This window comes from Nerophis lumbriciformis, linkage group LG29 (assembly GCF_033978685.3).
Source record: "Nerophis lumbriciformis linkage group LG29, RoL_Nlum_v2.1, whole genome shotgun sequence".
Classification (NCBI taxonomy): Eukaryota; Metazoa; Chordata; class Actinopteri; order Syngnathiformes; family Syngnathidae; genus Nerophis; species Nerophis lumbriciformis.
This window is the reverse complement of record NC_084576.2, coordinates 26932841-26952168: the sequence shown is the minus strand read 5'-3', so window position 1 is coordinate 26952168 and position 19328 is coordinate 26932841. Positions and strand designations below refer to the sequence as shown.

Sequence of the window (19328 nt, the reverse complement as noted above, 5' to 3'; positions counted from 1 at the left end):
TCGGCAAAAGTCCCAAAAATGTTCAAAATACCTACCCAGGTTCAAGTGCCACATGGGGTGCCACAAAACCCGGGTGTGATTTTTGAACATTTTACCGACTTTTCTCACTTTTCTCCCCGCCTTCCCGTGGGACTTTGCTGGGCGCCTTTTGGACATTTTGGGCATCCCGGCCGGCGGCGGGACCTGTGGCACACTGCAAAAACTGAAATCTAAGTAAGATTAAATATCTCAAATAAGGGTGATATTTGCTTTTTTTCTGTCTGATAATTCTTCTTACTTAGCAGATTTTATGTTAGTGTTTTACTTGTTTTAAGTGTTTTGGTCCTAGATGATCTCAGTAAGATATTACAGCTTGTTGCTGAGATTTGATGACCTATATTGACTAAAACATGCTTGAAACTATTTTTGTCCAAATGTCCAAAACACACCCAGCAATGGTGCACAGGAAGGCGGGGAAGAAGAGGGGAAAAGGCGGCCAAAATGGTCAAAAGTCCCAATTTTGTCCAAAATACCTCCCCGGGTTCCAGTCCCACGAGTCCCGCCGCCGGCCGCACAAGTCCCGGAATGCAAAAAATGTCCAAAACACACCCAGCAAAGTCCCACGGGAAGCAGGGGTAGAAAAGTGAGAAAAGTCGGCAAAAGTCCCCAAAAATGTTCTAAATACCTAGCCAGGTTCGAGTCCCTCAAGTCCCGCCGCCGGCCGCGCAAGTCCTGAGATGCCCAAAATGTCCATAACACACCCAGCCGAGTCCCACGGGGAGGGGGGGGGGATAAAAGTTGGAAAAGTCGGCAAAAGTCCCCAAAATGTTCAAAATACCTACCCAGGTTCAAGTGCCACATGGGGTGCCACAAAACCCGGGTGTGATTTTTGAACATTTTACCGACTTTTCTCACTTTTCTCCCCGCCTTCCCGTGGGACTTTGCTGGGCGCCTTTTGGACATTTTGGGCATCCCGGCCGGCGGCGGGACCTGTGGCACACTGCAAAAACTGAAATCTAAGTAAGATTAAATATCTCAAATAAGGGTGATATTTGCTTTTTTTCTGTCTGATAATTCTTCTTACTTAGCAGATTTTATGTTAGTGTTTTACTTGTTTTAAGTGTTTTGGTCCTAGATGATCTCAGTAAGATATTACAGCTTGTTGCTGAGATTTGATGACCTATATTGACTAAAACATGCTTGAAACTATTTTTGTCCAAATGTCCAAAACACACCCAGCAATGGTGCACAGGAAGGCGGGGAAGAAGAGGGGAAAAGGCGGCCAAAATGGTCAAAAGTCCCAATTTTGTCCAAAATACCTCCCCGGGTTCCAGTCCCACGAGTCCCGCCGCCGGCCGCACAAGTCCCGGAATGCAAAAAATGTCCAAAACACACCCAGCAAAGTCCCACGGGAAGCAGGGGTAGAAAAGTGAGAAAAGTCGGCAAAAGTCCCCAAAAATGTTCTAAATACCTACCCAGGTTCGAGTACCTCAAGTCCCGCCGCCGGCCGCGCAAGTCCTGAGATGCCCAAAATGTCCATAACACACCCAGCCGAGTCCCACGGGGAGGGGGGGGGGATAAAAGTTGGAAAAGTCGGCAAAAGTCCCCAAAATGTTCAAAATACCTACCCAGGTTCAAGTGCCACATGGGGTCCCACAAAACCCGGGTGTGATTTTTGAACATTTTACCGACTTTTCTCACTTTTCTCCCCGCCTTCCCGTGGGACTTTGCTGGGCACGTTTTGGACATTTTGGGCATCCCGGACAATTCTTCTTACTAAGCAGATTTTATGTTAGTGTCTTTTACTTATTTTAAGGGTTTTGGTCCTAAATGATATCAGTAAGATATTACAGCTTGTTGCTGAGATTTGATGACCTATATTGAGTAAAACATGCTTGAAACTAGAATATCAACTGTTGCAAAATGTGTCATCAACATTCACAAGTATAAAACTGCTTTTTTAAAGTAATAATTTCTTATTTCAGGCATGAACTAAAAAATCATGACTTTGACACAATTGTGTCTCATAATTAAAACAGATGACAGCCAAATGGACTTTGCTGTTTTGTTTTCAATGAAACAATAGAACATACGTACTCATATATTAGTAAACTGACAGTTAATATTTAAACATTTAACATGTGACATTTCAAACTATTTTGAACAGAAATACTACATACACATTCAGATGAATTCTTCAAAATTACAATAAAAAAAAATTTGGTCGGGGGCCGGGCTGTAATTATATAAACATATATATATATACATATATATATATATATACAGTCGTACTCATAAGTTCACATACCCTGGGAGAATGTATGATTTCTTGGCCATTCTTCAGAGAATATGAATGATAACACAAACACCTTTCTTCCACTCATGCTTAATGGTTGTGTGAAGCTATTTATTGGCAAACAACTGTGTTTACTCTTTTTAAATCAAAATGACAAAAGAAAGTACCCAAATGACCCTGATCAAAAGTTTACATACCCCAGTGACTTTGATCTGATAACATGCACAAAAGTTGACACAAAACAGGTTTGAATGGCTAATCAAGGTTCCAATCCTCACCTGTGACCTGTTTGTTTGTAACTAGTGTGTGTGTGTATAAAAGGTCAGTGAGTTTCTGGGCTTCTGACAGACCATTGCATCTTTCATCCAGTGCTGCACAGATGTTTCTGGATTCTGAGTCATGGGGAAGGCAAATTAATTGTCAAAGGATCTGCGAGGAAAAGGTAATTGAACTGCATAAAACAGGAAAGGGGTATAAAAAGATATCCAAGGAATTGAGAATGCCAATCAGCAGTGTTCAAACGCTGATTAAGAAGTGGAAAATGAGGGATTCAGGTAGACCAGCAAAGATTTCAGCCACAACTGCCAGGAAAATTGTTCGAGATGTAAAGAAAAATCCACAAATAACTTCAGCTGAAATACAGGGCTCTCTGAAAAATTGTGGTGTGGCTGTTTCAAGATGCACAATAAGGAGGCACTTGAAGAAAAATGGGCTGCATTGATCAGGGTCATTTGGGTACTTTCTTTTGTCATTTTGATTTAAAAAGAGTAAACAGTTGTTTGCCAATAAATAGCTTCACACAACCATTAAGCATAAGTGGAAGAAAGGTTTTTGTGTTATCGTTCATATTCTCTGAAGAATGGCCAAGAAATCATGAATTTTCCCAGGGTATGTAAACTTATGAGCACGACTGTATATTCCATACTTGCCAACCTTGAGACCTCCGATTTCGGGAGGTGGGGGCGTGGTCGGGGGTGGGGCGGGGCGTGGTTGGGGGCGTGGTTAAGAGGGGAGGAGTATATTGACAGCTAGAATTCACCAAGTCAAGTATTTCATACATATATATATATACATATATATATATATAGATAGATAGCTACATCCTGAAAATATGCAAACAAACTGTGTTTAGATAATTGATACTTCAAACTTGCATAAATAAATATTAAGGAATATAACATGACTTGGCTTCTGAGAGTTTCAAAATGTAATGAATAAAATGCTAAAGTTGTTGATAAACAAGCAATTATTTTAATAATTAAATATGGTCATTTTACATGAATTATTATGATATTTTAAAATCAATTATTTCAAATATGTTTATTTTATTATATAATTCTATGGCTGGAGTCACGAAAAAATACAATTAATTTTTATGTTTTTAGCTAAATATAGTAAAAATGTATTTAGTTTTTTTAGTTTTTTTAAATTAATAAATATATTTATTTTTAGGTAAGATAAACATAATAATACAATTTATCTCTAGTCTGGATGATTTAGTTCTTGTCACCCTGTTGTCCTCCCGTCATGAAAAAAGGCTGTCCTCACTCAGGTCCGCATGGAGCTGGAGGGGGCGTGGCTTCCAGCTCCGGCTGAAAATCGGGAGATTTTCGGGAGAATATTTGTCCCGGGAGGTTTTCGGGAGAGGCGCTGAATTTCGGGAGCCTCCCGGAAAATTCGGGAGGGTTGGCAAGTATGGTGTATTCCTTGCGCACTAATTGTCCTGAAAGAGCACGCACTTGGCGCGATGATGTCATTTTATCGATGGGAAAATGCGAGAAATGTAATGCCGAGCGCATATCATTATGTCAAGATAATGGCATTTACTTCATTTAAGAATATTTGTCAACATATTGAGGAAAAAAGGTCTCATATTTGTTTTTTCTACCAAGAAAAGTGCACTTATTAATAGTGAGAATATACTTATTTTAAGGTATTTTGGGGTTCATTGAGGTTAGCTAATGTTACTTGTTTTGGAAAGTCTTGACAAGCCGAATGTTCTTCTTCTATCGGCAGATAATTTTGCTTAGTTCAAATAAAATACCCCTAATTTTTGTAATTGTTTCCCTTGTTTTTGAACACTGACTTTTTGCAGTGCATCCTTTCCTGCACCTCCAGCATCGAACGTAACCTCAGCTCTTATTTATCCCGACCATTGAACACGCCGACCAAATAAACGATCAATAATTACACTTGTGTGCCATCAAACTTGCATTTAATGAAATGATACTTGTTCAGTATGAATGACAAAAACTACAAGATTGTTGACATTTAAAGATGACACATTTTGCATGTAACAATCTCGAAAGGGTCAAGCAAGAGCGAATATTAGAAAGGCGTTTAATTCGCCAAAATTCACCCATTTAGAGTTCGGAAATCGCTTAAAAAAATATATGGTCTTTTTTTTTGCAACATCAAGGTATATATTGACGCTTACATAGGTCTGGTGATAATGTTCCCCTTTAAGGTATTTTGGGGTTCATTGGTTGGGGAGGAGATCTTGCCCCAAGTGGAGGAGTTCAAGTACCTAGGAGTCTTGTTCACGAGTGAGGGAAAAGTGGATCGTGAGATCGACAGGCGGATCGGTGCGGCGTCTTCAGTAATGCGGACGCTGTATCGATCTGTTGTGGTGAAGAAGGAGCTGAGCCGGAAGGCAAAGCTCTCAATTTACCGGTCGATCTACGTTCCCATCCTCACCTATGGTCATGAGCTTTGGGTTATGACCGAAAGGACAAGATCACGGGTACAGGCGGCCGAAATGAGTTTCCTCCGCCGGGTGGCGGGGCTCTCCCTTAGAGATAGGGTGAGAAGCTCAAAGTAAAGCCACTGCTCCTCCACATCGAGAGGAGCCAGATGAGGTGGTTCGGGCATCTGGTCAGGATGCCACCCGAACGCCTCCCTCGGGAGGTGTTTAGGGGCACGTCCAACCGGTAGGAGGCCACGGGGAAGACCCAGGACACGTTGGGAAGACTATGTCTCCCGGCTGGCCTGGGAACGCCTCGGGATCCACCGGGAAGAGCTGGACGAAGTGGCTCGGGAGAGGAAAGTCTGGGCTTCCCTGCTTAGGCTGCTGCCCCCGCGACCCGACCTCGGATAAGCGGAAGAAGATGGATGGATGGATGGATGGGGTTCATTGAGGTTAGCTAATTTTGCTTGTTTTGGAAAATCTTGACAAGCCGAAATTTCTTGTTCTATTGGCAGATAATTTTGCTTAGTTCAAATAAAATACCCCTCATTTTTGTATTTTTTTTCCTTGCTTTTGCAGCGCACATTCGGAATTTTGGGTTTTTGACGATCGGCTCACCCAAAGTCCCGACATCCACGCCGATGGCTTCCACCACAAAGTCCGCCGATTTTCCCACCATTCCCGTCTTCAGACCGGGGCCCCAGGCCCTCACCTTCTGGAAACCTGCCTCCGGACTCACCTCCACTTCAAAGGGGCTGAAATAATAATCCAAGTTTGTTTTATTTACGACTTCCGAAAGGCAACGGTAAGCTCTTACCTGCGTGGGATGGGCTGTCCTCCCCAGGTGATGCCGACTGTATATTTACCGGGCTTAAGGGGGTAATACTCGCACTCGTACACGCCGTTCCCCGCATCCCGCACTTTCACCTGCTCCTGCGCCCCGGCTGGTGAGAAAACAATGCGACATTTTATTCATTCACGCCTTTGCTCGGCATGCCAAGATCCGGAAATAAAAGATGAGAAAGGTATCTGACTCACTGGGTCCTTTGACCGAGACGTTTAAGGCTCCGCTGCCAGCTCCCTTGGTGAACACTTTGAAGTCTGCAACGTCCTTGACTCTCACGCCTTTAGGCTGGAGGCCTCTGCCGGTAGCTCTGCAGGCGTTGGGATTCATGGCTGAAAGGAACGCCAGCCAGGATGAGCGAGATGCGAGTTCATATTTGGCGAGAAGCCAGCAGATGTTAGTGCAGCTTGACTGATAATACCTGGAACTGACGATGCAATTCTACAAAACCCCAAAACCAGTGAAGTTGTCACGTTGTGTAAATGGTAAATAAAAACAATGATTTGCAAATCCTTTTCAACTTATATTCAATTGAATAGACTGCAAAGACAAGATATTTAACGTTCCAACTGGAAAAATGTGTTATTTTATGCAAATATTAGCTCATTTGGAATTTGGACCAGTTGCAAAAAAAACTGAGAAAGTTGAGAAATTATGGCGTCACATTAGTGCCAAAAATCCGAGCGCATAAAAACTGTTATCGCGCGCTGATTCTCCACTTCGTGCGCACGCGTGGTGCCTTTTTGCGCGCGCGCGACGCCTTTCTGCGCGCTCTCTGTGTACTCCTGGCATCTCTCCTCGTGCTCTCATGTTTCTTTTTGGCACTTTGGGGGCGGGTATGCTTAGACGGCCCCTTCTTTCTAATTGGTCAGGCGAAAAATGCTGACAAATGCTCAGAGCCAATCAGAAGTATAGCAGGGCGGGTCATCGTCAATATGTATCAAGATTTACGGAGGTAGAAGTGGATAAAAAAAATGTTGTGCGCTGATGAAGGTTATTTCATACCACATAAACACAATACAGGGTAATACGAAATGTGACCCAAATAAATAATAAGACAACAAACACCACTTTCAGCCAGAACTGGTCCACCAGCAATAACATCCAACCATAACATTATTTTATATTTTCACTTCTTCTTGAACATTTGTTTTCTAATTTATGGAATTTATTTTGATTCAGCCATAAAATTAATGAAATAATCTTTGAATTTTGTTTTTAAAATGTTAAAAATAGCTTTTAATAATGTATTCTGAAACAGTTTAAAATAATCAGAGAACTGACTAACACTGACCCTACACAACTATGTTGCACAATTAAGTCTTTTTTTTTTTTAAAGCAAAAGAGGTCATTTCAACAGGTACAGCATCCTATGTCATATCTACATGTAATAAGATTTGTAACAAGGCACACCGTTTGTAAATTGGTCGAAAATCGAACAAGTTATGGTAATTTAATTAGTACATGTATCATTGACATCAATGTAATGATTGAGGCTAGATGTCCCAGGTAAGATGGCTACAACGTTGCTACGCTGGAGAATGATTGGTAGCCATCTTACCTGGGACATCTAGCCTCAATCATTACATTGATGTCAATGGTACATGTACTAATTAAATTACCATAACTTGCTCGATTTTCGACCAATTTACAAACGGTTTGCCTTGTTACAAATCTTATTACATGTAGATATGACATAGGATGCTGTACCTGTTGAAGTGACCTCTTTCGCTTTAAAAAAAAAAAAGACTTAATTGTGCAACATAGTTGTGTAGGGTCAGTGTTAGTCAGTTCTCTGTTTATTTTAAACTGTTTCAGAATACATTATTAAAAGCTATTTTTAACATTTTAAAAACAAAATTCAAAGATTATTTTATTAATTTTATGGCTGAATCAAAAGAAATTCCATAAATTAGAAAACAAATGTTCAAGAAGAAGTGAAAATATAAAATAATGTTACGGTTGGATGTTATTGCTGGTGGACCAGTTCTGGCTGAAAGATGTGATTATGGTGTTTGTTGTCTTATTATTTATTTGGGTCACATTTTGTATTACCCTGTATTGTGTTTATGTGGTATGAAATTACCTTCATCAGCGCGCGACATTTTTTTATCCACTTCTTCCTCCGTAAATCTTGATACATATTGACGATGACCCGCCCTGCTATACTTCTGATTGGCTCTGAGCATTTGTCAGCATTTTTCGCCTGACCAATTAGAAAGAAGGGGCCGTCTAAGCATACCCGCCCCCAAAGTGCCAAAAAGAAACATGACAGCGCGAGGAGAGATGCCAGGAGTACACAGAGAGCGCGCAGAAAGGCGTCGCGCGCGCGCAGAAAGGCACCGCGCGCGCGCAAAAAGGCACCGCGCGCGCGCAAAAAGGCACCACGCGCGCAAAAGGGTGTCGCGCGCGCGCACGAAGTGGAGAATCAGCGCGCGATAACAGTTTTTTTGCGCTCAGATTTTTGGCACTAATGTGACGCCATAAGAAATGCTTATCAAACACTTATTTGGAACATCCCACAGGTGAACAGGCTAATTGGGAACAGGTGGGTGCCATGACTGGGTATAAAAGCAGTTTCCATGAAATGCTCAGTCATTAACAAGCAAGGATGGGGCGAGAGTCACCACTTTGTCAACAAATGCGTGAGCAAATTGCCCAACAGTTTAAGAACAACATTTCTCAACCAGCTATTGCAAGGAATTTGGGGATTTCACCATCTACGGTCCGTAATATCATCAAAAGGTTCAGAGAATCTGAATCAACATTGAATGCCCGTGACCTTCGATCCCTCAGGCGGTACTGCATCAAAAAGCGACATCAGTGTGTAAAGGATATCACCACATGGGCTCAGGAACACTTCAGAAAACCACTGTCAGTAACTACAGTTGGTCGCTACATCTGTAAGTGCAAGTTAAAACCCTACTATGCAAAGCGAAAACCATTTATCAACAACACCCAGAAACGCCGCCGGCGTCGCTGGGCCCGAGCTCATCTAAGATGGACTGATGCAAAGTGGAAAAGTGTTCTGTGGTCTGACGAGTCCACATTTCAAATTGTTTTTGGAAACTGCGGACGTCGTGTCCTCTGGGACAAAGAGGAAAAGAACCATCCGGATTTGTTCTAGGCGCAAAGTGTAAAAGCCAGCATGTGTGATGGTATGGGGGTGTATTAGTGCCCAAGACATGGGTAACTTCCACATCTGTGAAGGCACCATTAATGCTGAAAGGTACATACACGTTATCATGGACGCCCCTGCTTATTTCAGCAAGACAATGCCAAGCCACGTGTTACAACAGCGTGGCTTCATAGTAAAAGAGTGCGGGTACTAGACCGGCCTGCCTGTAGTCCAGACCTGTCTCCCATTGAAAATGTGTGGCACATTATGAAGCCTAAAATAGCACAACGGAGACCCCCGGACTGTTGAACAACTTAAGCTGTACATCAAGCAAGAATGGGGAAGAATTCCACCTGAAAAGCTTCAAAAATGTGTCTCCTCAGTTCCCAAACGTTTACTGAGTGTTGTGAAAAGGAAAGGCCATGTAACACAGTGGTGAAAATGCCTTTTTTGCATTGTGTTGCTGCCAGTTAATGATTATTTGCAAAAAAAAAAAGAAGTTTCTTAGTGTGAACATTAAGTATCTTGTCTTTGCAGTCTATTCAATTGAATATAAGTTGGAAAGGATTTGCAAATCATTGTATTCTTTCTTTTTTTTTACGAATTACACAACAGGCCAACTTCACTGGTTTTGGGTTTTGTATAACCACACACATTGGAGACACACTGAGCAACTTTCTGACAACAGACCAGTCTGTCAATCAGAAGTGTGTGCAGGCTGCTTGATGCAAAGAATGTGCGATTCAAGCCAACAGAGCAAGCTAAAAAACAAAGTGGAAAGAAATGCAAAGAGAGACAAAACGATACAACATTGCATCTACGGGTGTAACGATTGATGGATAAATGGATTTATGTTCCTACATTTCAAGTGTATCGATCCGGGCTCGGCAAGTTGGCCTTCCGGAAGAGAGGTATCGCCCACATCGATTTTAAAAGATGGGGGGAATTTTTTTTTGTTTGTTTTAGTATGTTTTTTGTATGAGGACAAACATGACACAAACCTTCCCAATTGTTAGAAAGCCCACTGTTTAATATGTTTGCTTCACTGATAACACTATTTGGTGAACATCCTTTTGTCCTACTCATTTCGGCGGTTCTTGAACTCACCATAGTGTGGACTGTGACGCAACTGTTTATTTACATGTAAAATCTTCCACTCCTTCTTTGTCTCATTTTGTCCACCAAACGTTTTATGCTGTGCGTGAATGCACAAAGGTGCGCTTTGTTGATGTTATTGACTTGTTGGAGTGCTAATCAGGCATATTTGGTCAGTGCATGAACGCAAACTAATTAATGCTAACATGCAATTTAGGCTAGCTGTATGTACATATTGCATCATTATGCCTCATTTGTAGGTAAATTTGAGCTAATTTAATATCCTTTACTTGTATCCTCTTTAATTTAATTTATATTTGCATATCTCATGACACATTATCTGTATGTAATATTGGCTGCATTTCAAATAGTTGTTTGTGTGCCGTGTTGTTCCAGACCACAGCAAACATTACCTAGCTTGCCAAAGATTGTAATAAATCTATTAAAAGAAGACAGCCTTAACTTGGACACACACATCTATACCTTTGGCCATTAAAATCCAGTAATTTCCAAGAGTTATCTCACCTTCTGAGTAGCCTCTGATTTACTAATGGTTTTCTAATGTTGTAAAAATGTGTAGAATAAATATTACATTTCAACATTTCTGTCAACGAAGATTTGCTTGAGCCTGCGACACATAGTCATTTTGATAGTAGGCTAATATAACTAATATAGATACTTACATCATGTGTTGTATTCATTATAACACTTATATAAGACTTTTAAAGTAATTTTGATAGTAGGCTAATATAACTAATAAAGACACTTACGTCATGTGTTGCCTTCATTATAAGACTTATATAAGACTTTTAAAGTCATTTTAATAGTAGGCTATTATAGCTGATATAGACACTTGCATCACGTGTTGTCTTCATTATAACACTTATATAAGACTTTTGAAGTCTTTTTGATAGTAGGCTAATATAGACACTTACATCATGTGTTGCCTCCATTATAACACTTATATAAGACTTTTAAAGTCATTTTGATAGTAGGCTATTATAGCTAATATAGACACTTACATGATGTGTTGCCTTCATTATAACACTTATATAAGACTTTTAAAGTCATTTTGATAGTAGGCTATTATAGCTAATATAGACACTTACATGATGTGTTGCCTTCATTATAACACTTATATACGACTTTTAAAGTCATTTTAATAGTAGGCTATTATAGCTAATATAGACACTTACATCATGTGTTGCCTTCATTATAACACTTATATAAGACTTTTAAAGTCATTTTAATAGTAGGCTATTATAGCTGATATAGACACTTACATCATGTGTTGTTCATTATAACACTTATATAAGATTTTTAAAGTCATTTTGATAGTAGGCTATAATAGCTAATATAGACACTTACATCACGTGTTGCCTTCATTATAACACTTATATAAGACTTTTGAAGTCATATTGATAGTAGGCTATTATAGCTATTATAGACACTTACATCACGTGTTGCCTTCATTATAACACTTATATAAGACTTTTGAAGTCATTTTGATAGTAGGCTAATACAGACACTTACATCGTGTGTTGTTCATTATAACACTTATATAAGACTTTTAAAGTCATTTTGATAGTAGGTTAATATAGCTAATATAGACACTTACATCATGTGTTGCCTCCATTATAACACTTATATAAGACTTTTAAAGTCATTTTAATAGTAGGCTATTATAGCTGATATAGACACTTACATCATGTGTTGTTCATTATAACACTTATACAAGACTTTTGAAGTAATTTTGATAGTAGGCTATTATAGCTAATATAGACACTTACATGATGTGTTGCCTTCATTATAACACTTATACAAGACTTTTGAAGTAATTTTGATAGTAGGCTATTATAGCTAATATAGACACTTACATCACGTGTTGTCTTCATTATAACACTTATATAAGACTTTTAAAGTCATTTTAATAGTAGGCTATTATAGCTGATATAGACACTTACATCATGTGTTGTTCATTATAACACTTATACAAGACTTTTGAAGTAATTTTGATAGTAGGCTATTATAGCTAATATAGACACTTACATGATGTGTTGCCTTCATTATAACACTTATACAAGACTTTTGAAGTAATTTTGATAGTAGGCTATTATAGCTAATATAGACACTTACATCACGTGTTGTCTTCATTATAACACTTATATAAGACTTTTGAAGTCATTTTGATAGTAGGCTAATATAGCTAATATAGACACTTACATCATGTGTTGCCTCCATTATAAGACTTTAATAAGACTTTTAAAGTAATTTTGACAGTAGGCTAATATAACTAATATACACACTTACATCATGTGTTGTCTTCATTATAACACTTATATAAGACTTTTAAAGTAATTTTGATAGTAGGCTAATATAGACACTTACATCATGTGTTACTACCTCCATTATAACACTTATATAAGACTTTTAAAGTCATTTTGATAGTAGGCTAATATAACTAAAATAGACACTTACATCATGTGTTGCCTTCATTGTAAGACTTTTATAAGACTTTTAAAGCCATTTTGATAGTAGGCTATTATAGCTAATGTAGACACTTACGTCATGTGTTGCCTTCATTACGAGACTTACATAAGACTTTTCGTTTTTTGCGTCTCCAGACAGATTAGTTTTTTGTATTTTTTGGTCGAATATGACTCTTTCAACATTTTGGGTCGCTGTACTTGTTAAAAATGAGAGCAGAAAATGGATAAAATATTACTGAATCAAAGTACTATCGTCCCTGAGACGTATCGGCAACCGCAAATTCTGAGTGGAATGGTCAAAAAGGAATCGTTACACCCCTAATTGCATCGACTGTCTTTCTAAAAGCGTGCAGGCCGAAGGAAGGTGGCCCAAGCACTACTGTGCACCCTCGGAGAAAGCCCGGCGCAGACAGGAGGTGCTTGTTGGGCCGAGCATTGAGCAAAGTCCCATCCCAGCGGGGACATACTAACTTGGGCGGACAGGTTTTTTAGGGGGGGGGGCCTTCGTTGCTGGAGGAGTGCGCACTGACTGAGGGATTATCTGCAATGGGACTCCCGCGGGGGGAGCAACAGGAGGCGCTAGAAATGACAGATAAGAAGGGTTACGGTCTAAAACTGCTCCCTGGGAAACATAACCCTGATGGAACGGATCACGCCGCCAGCCCCGCGGAGAAATCCCACTGTCAATTATAAACCTGGCGTGTACGACACACACGGCTCACCCTCCGCGATGTTGACGGGGAAGGGACTCTTGGGGATCTCCTGGTCTCCAAACAGCACGTGGATGGTGTGAGGGCCCTCCGTCACCGGGCGGTAAGTGCAACGGAAGACGCTGTCGCCCTTGTTCTCCAGGATGAGCTCCACAGTGTCCTTTTTCCCCTGCGGGTCCACGATGACCACGCTGACGTCGCCGTTGCCAGCACCTGCGGGGTCGGCAGGGAGAAAAACTTAGTACCCGATCGATCGGGAAATGACAGTTGTAAGCGTCCTTTTACACAGAGAGACCACACAACTGCACCACTTAGCGAGTCTTTTGCACAAGATTTTACTTTGACACAGCAGGCCGACAAACAAGTTACTCTCCATTAAATGTAGCTAAGCTACAAGTTACTCAGTTCAGCTAAACTTGTTAGTTTTCTGACATGGACTTGTTTCTTCAGCATTGTCCACACAGGACTTTGGGAAGGCCATTCTAAAACCTTCATTCTAGCCTGATTTAAGCCATTCCTTTACCACTTTTGACGTGTGTTTGGGGTCATTGTCCTGTTGGAACACCCAACTGCGCCCAAGACCCAACCTCCGGGCTGATGATTTTAGCTTGTCCTGAAGAATTTGGAGGTAATGCTCCTTTTTCATTGTCCCATTTACTCTCTGTAAAGCACCAGTGCCATTGGCAGCAAAGCAGGCCCCGAGCATAATACTACCACCACCATGCTTGACGGCAGGTATGGTGTTCCTGGAATTAAAGGCCTTTACCTTTTCTCCTCCAAATTGCTGGGTATTGTGGCCAAACAGCTCAATTTTTGTTTCATCTGACATCACATGGACAAAGATAAGACCTGTTCTGTGGTAAAGGAATGGCTAAATCAGGCTAGAATGAAGGTTTTAGAATGGCCTTCCCAAAGTCCTGACTTAAACGTGTGGACAATGCTGAAGAAACAAGTCCATGTCAGAAAACCAACAAATCCAGCTGACATTTACTTGTTTCTTCAGCATTGTCCACACGTTTAAGTCAGGACTTTGGGATGGCCATTCTAAAACCTTCATTCTAGCCTGATTTAAGCCATTCCCTTACCACTTTTGACGTGTGTTTGGGGTCATTGTCCTGTTGGAACACCCAACTGCGCCCAAGACCCAACCTCCGGGCTGATGATTTTAGGTTGTCCTGAAGAATTTGGAGGTAATGCTCCTTTTTCATTGTCCCATTTACTCTCTGTAAAGCACCAGTTCCATTGGCAGCAAAACAGGCCCAGAGCATAATACAAACCCCGTTTCCATATGAGTTGGGAAATTGTGTTAGATGTAAATATAAACGGAATACTATGATTTGCAAATCATATGCTGCCATCTAAGTGTCTTTTTATTTCAGCAAGACAATGCCAAGCCACATTCAGCACGTGTTACAACAGCGTGGCTTCATAAAAAAAGAGTGCGGGTACTTTCCTGGTCCGCCTGCAGTCCAGACCTGTCTCCCATCGAAAATATGTGGCGCATTATGAAGCGTAAAATACGACAGCGGAGACCCCGGACTGTTGAACGACTGAAGCTCTACATAAAACAAGAATGGGAAAGAATTCCACTTTCAAAGCTTCAACAATTAGTTTCCTCAGTTCCCAATCGTTTATTGAGTGTTGTTAAAAGAAAAGGTGATGTAACACAGTGGTGAACATGCCCTTTCCCAACTACTTTGGCACGTGTTGCAGCCATGAAATTCTAAGTTAATTATTATTTGCAAAAAAAAAAAAAAGTTTATGAGTTTGAACATCAAATATCTTGTCTTTGTAGTGCATTCAACTGAATATGGGTTGAAAAAGGATTTGCAAATCATTGTATTCTGTTTATATTTACATCTAACACAATTTCCCAACTCATATGGAAACAGGGTTTGTACTACCACCACCATGCTGGACGTTAGGTATGGCGTTCCTGGGATTAAAGACCTCACCTTTTCTCCTTCAAACATATTGCTGGGTATTGTGACCAAACAGCTACATTTTTGTTTCATCTGACCACAGAACTTTCCTCCAGAAGGTCTTATCTTTGTCCGTGTGATGTCAGATGAAACAAAAATGTAGCTGTTTGGCCCCAAAGTCCTGACTCAAACACCATTGAGAACATGTGGACAATGCTGAAGAAACAAGTCCATGTCAGAAAACCAACAAATTTAACTGAACTGCACCAATTTTGTCAAGAGGAGTGGTCAAAACTTCAAGCAGAAGCTTGTGGATGGCTACCAAAAGTGCCTTATTGCAGTGAAACTTGCCAAAGGACATGTAAGCAAATATTAACATTGCTGTATGTATACTTTTGACCCAGCACATTTTCAGTAGACCCATAATAAATTCATAAAAGAACCAAACTTCATGAATGTTTTTTGGGCTAATTGTGGCCAAACAGCTCAATTTTTGCTTCATTTGACATCACCTGGACAAAGATAAGACCTTCTGGAAGAAAGTTCTGTTGTCAGATGAAACAAAAATGGAGCTGTTTGGCCACAATACCCAGCAATATGTTTGGAGGAGAAAAGGTGAGGCCTTTAATCCCAGGAACACCACACCTACCGTCAAGCTTGGTGGTGGTAGTATTATGCTCTGGGCCTGTTTTGTTGCCAATGGAACTGGTGCTTTACAGAGAGTAAATGGGACAATGAAAAAGGAGGATTACCTCCAAATTCTTCAGGACAAGCTAAAATCATCAGCCCGGAGGTTGGGTCTTGGGCGCAGTTGGGTGTTCCAACAGGACAATGACCCCAAACACATGTCAAAAGTGGTAAAGGAATGGCTAAATCAGGCTAGAATGAAGGTTTTAGAATGGCCTTCCCAAAATCCTGACATAAATGTGTGGACAATGCTGAAGAAACAAGTCCATGTCAGAAAACCAACAAATTCAGCTGAACTGCACCAATTTTGTCAAGAGGAGTGGTCAAAAATTCAAGCAGAAGCTTGTGGATGGCTACCAAAAGTGCCTTATTGCAGGTAAACTTGCCAAGGGACATGTAAGCAAATATTAACATTGCTGTATGTATACTTTTGACCCATTTTCAGTAGACCCATAATAAATTCATAAAAGAACCAAACTTCATGAATGTTTTTTTGTGACCAACAAGTATGTGCTTCAATCACTCTATTAGGGATGTCCCGATCCAGGTTTTTGCACTTCTGATCCGTTACCGATACTGACCGATACCGATACTGACCGATACTGGCCTATCCGAGCATGTATTAAAGTTTAAAGTTATTTAGCCTACTTAGTTGTCAGAATCATGTTGAAAAGGGTTTTAGTACTCTTGATAACAACTAGCCAGCTGAATTAGGGGAGTTTGAATAATACACAATGGTTGGTAACAAGAAACTGACCTGTTTATTCAAGGATAAACACAAAATAGACAAAATTATACATGACAAACAGAAATGGCATCATTGAAACAAGGGCTGGGCGATATGGCCTTTTTTTAATATTGCGATATTTTAAGGCCATATTGCGATACACGATATATATCTCGATATTTTGCCTTAGCCTTGAATGAACACTTGATGCATATAATCACATCAGTATGATGATTCTATGTGTTTTGATTGATTGATTGAGACTTTTATTAGTAGGTTGCACAGTGAAGTACATATTCCGTACAATTGACCACTAAATGGTAACACCCGAATAAGTTTTTCAACTTGTTTAAGTCGGGGTCCACTTAAATTGATTCATGATACAGATATATACTATCAGATATATACTATCATCATAATACAGTCATCACACAAGATAATCACATTGAATTATTTACATTATTTATAATCCAGGGTGTGGAGGGGGGCGCCGGATGTAAGTGTCAAAAAGACAGCCAAAAGAGTTTGATATGAGAATAAATCTAAAGTTAAAATATAGGGTAGAAATGCACCCATTTGCAGGAAATGTAGTCTTGATTTTCAACATTTTCTTTCAAGGCTTGCATGTCTACATTAAAACATTCTTCTTCATACTGCATTAATATATGCTACTTTGAAACTTTCATGCAGAGAAGGAAATCACAACTAAAAAAATCACTAATTTTTTCATACGGTGTTGATGTGGAAATTTTTGCCTCTGCATTTTGATGGTGTGGACGTGTGGCACCGAATGTAGATAAGCGTCTCGACAGACGTCACAATATTTGAACAATGATGACGAAAACTGTTTTCTCTGTCGTGTCCGTGTGTCGAAAATTGTTGTATTTTTTTATTTGATTTTGTGCGTGGCATATGGCTATGCGCAGAGGACGTTTAAACAGTGCGCAATTGCACAAGCGCGCACCTTAGAGGGAGCGTTGGTCACACGGCTGCGCTAGCATCACAGCTAACGTTAGCCATGCTGCTACCTCTCTGCTCGGTGAGGGCTTATACGTATGTGACGTATGACGTGACAGTATGTGACGTGTGTAAGAAGGTGCGCTTGCTGTCTGTGAGAGGGAGACACAGGAAAGAGTGAGAAGAGCCTGTCGTGTAATGCCAGCAGCTAAAAGCAACTGCGTGAGAATCCACAGATGGATGTGTTGAAGGTGTGCTGGAAAATGCGGAACAGAAATTATAGGGAGCAGCAGAAAAGTGGAATGTACTACTTAAATAGGTGCGTTGGAAAACACGGAGCAGAGTTTTTTTTTAACTGGATCTGGATCGGCATTTTCCCATGCCTTGCCGATACGCATTTTTTTGTAAATATCGGCGGCCGATCCGATCCAAATATCGGATCGGGACATCCCTACACTCTATCACAAAAAAATAAGAGTTGTAGAAATGATTGGAAACTCAACACAGCCATTACATTATGTTCTTTACAAGTGTACGTAAACTTTTGACCACGGCTGTATATAAGGTGCCATAGTTTCCAGTTCTCAAACAGCCCAAACAAATATACATTTTTCGAAAATACCAGTGGCCTCAAAACCTGGAGCAGCCATGAGAAACTAGTACAAAGTGGTACTACAAGACAAACCGGCACTTGTTCGCCTTGAGGACTTGTCGTTCCTCAAGCTGCCGTGGCAACTGTTTCAAACTTAATTTCAACATTCCTACCGGCTGTGTAGATGTCAAAGTAGGTGGGTTTGTTGGCCACGTTCCCGGTGCGCTCCAGACCCGGTCCCCGGGCGTGGACTTTGCTTGGGTCGCCCATGTCCTTTGCCACGTTCACCGCGTAGGGGCTCTTGTCTGTGTCCTGGCCTGCGAACAACACCTTGACCTGATAGTTCCGGGGCGCAGAAAACCGGGCGTGTGAGAAAAATGTTTGTATGGGAATGGAATAATATGTGGAGGCACGGCGGCTAACCTTGTGGAGACCCTCAACTTTAGGAACATAGGTGACGGTGTAAGTTTTGCTCTTGTCCCTGTTGGGTTTGACTTTAGCCTGCAGACACGGAGACACAAAAAAAGAGTTATGAGCGACACCTGTTTGACCTCGGGGCCCAACTCTTCCACATTTCCATAATAACTTAGTCATCGCACTCTTGATTTTAAAGGGGAACATTATCACAATTTCAGAAGGGTTAAAACCATTAAAAATCAGTTCCCAGTGGCTTATTTTATTTTTCGAAGTTTTTTTCAAAATTTTACTCATCACGCAATATCCCTAAAAAAAGCTTCAAAGTGCCTGATTTTAACCCTCGTTATATACACCCGTCCATTTTCCTGTGACGTCACATAGTGATGCCAACACAAACAAACATGGCGCATAGAACAGCGAGCTATAGCGACATTAGCTCGGATTCAGACTCGGATTTCAGCGGCTTAAGCGATTCAACAGATTACGCATGTATTGAAACGGATGGTTGTAGTGTGGAGGCAGGTAGCGAAAACGAAATTGAAGAAGAAACTGAAGCTATTGAGCCATATCGGTTTGAACCGTATGCAAGCGAAACCGACGAAAACCACACGACAGCCAGCGACATGGGAGAAAGAGAGGACGAATTCGGCGATCGCCTTTTAACCAACGATTGGTATAGAGATGCACGGATAGGCAATTATTTCATCCGCAACCGCATCAGAAAGTTGTCAACCATCCGCCATCCACCCGATCTAACATTTGATCAGAACCGCACCCGCCCGCACCCGCCCGTTGTTATATATCTAATA

At 40.7% G+C, this 19328-nt stretch overlaps 1 protein-coding gene across 2 annotated transcripts in view; it reads right to left on the bottom strand.

The window, feature by feature from the left end:
* Positions 1–19328, bottom strand: part of LOC133571999 (filamin-C-like) — a 129870-nt gene that overhangs the window by 75463 nt on the left and 35079 nt on the right. Inside the window, exons 6-12 of one of the 2 annotated variants that reach the window (XM_061924580.1) lie at positions 18526–18603; positions 18276–18438; positions 13230–13430; positions 12979–13086; positions 6000–6137; positions 5779–5905; positions 5580–5716 (exon numbers count right to left, since the gene is read on the bottom strand). In XM_061924580.1, coding sequence (XP_061780564.1) covers positions 5580–5716; positions 5779–5905; positions 6000–6137; positions 12979–13086; positions 13230–13430; positions 18276–18438; positions 18526–18603 — 952 coding nt within the window. The remainder of the gene's footprint in view (positions 1–5579; positions 5717–5778; positions 5906–5999; positions 6138–12978; positions 13087–13229; positions 13431–18275; positions 18439–18525; positions 18604–19328) is intronic. The other variant, XM_061924581.2, reaches the window with a different exon arrangement.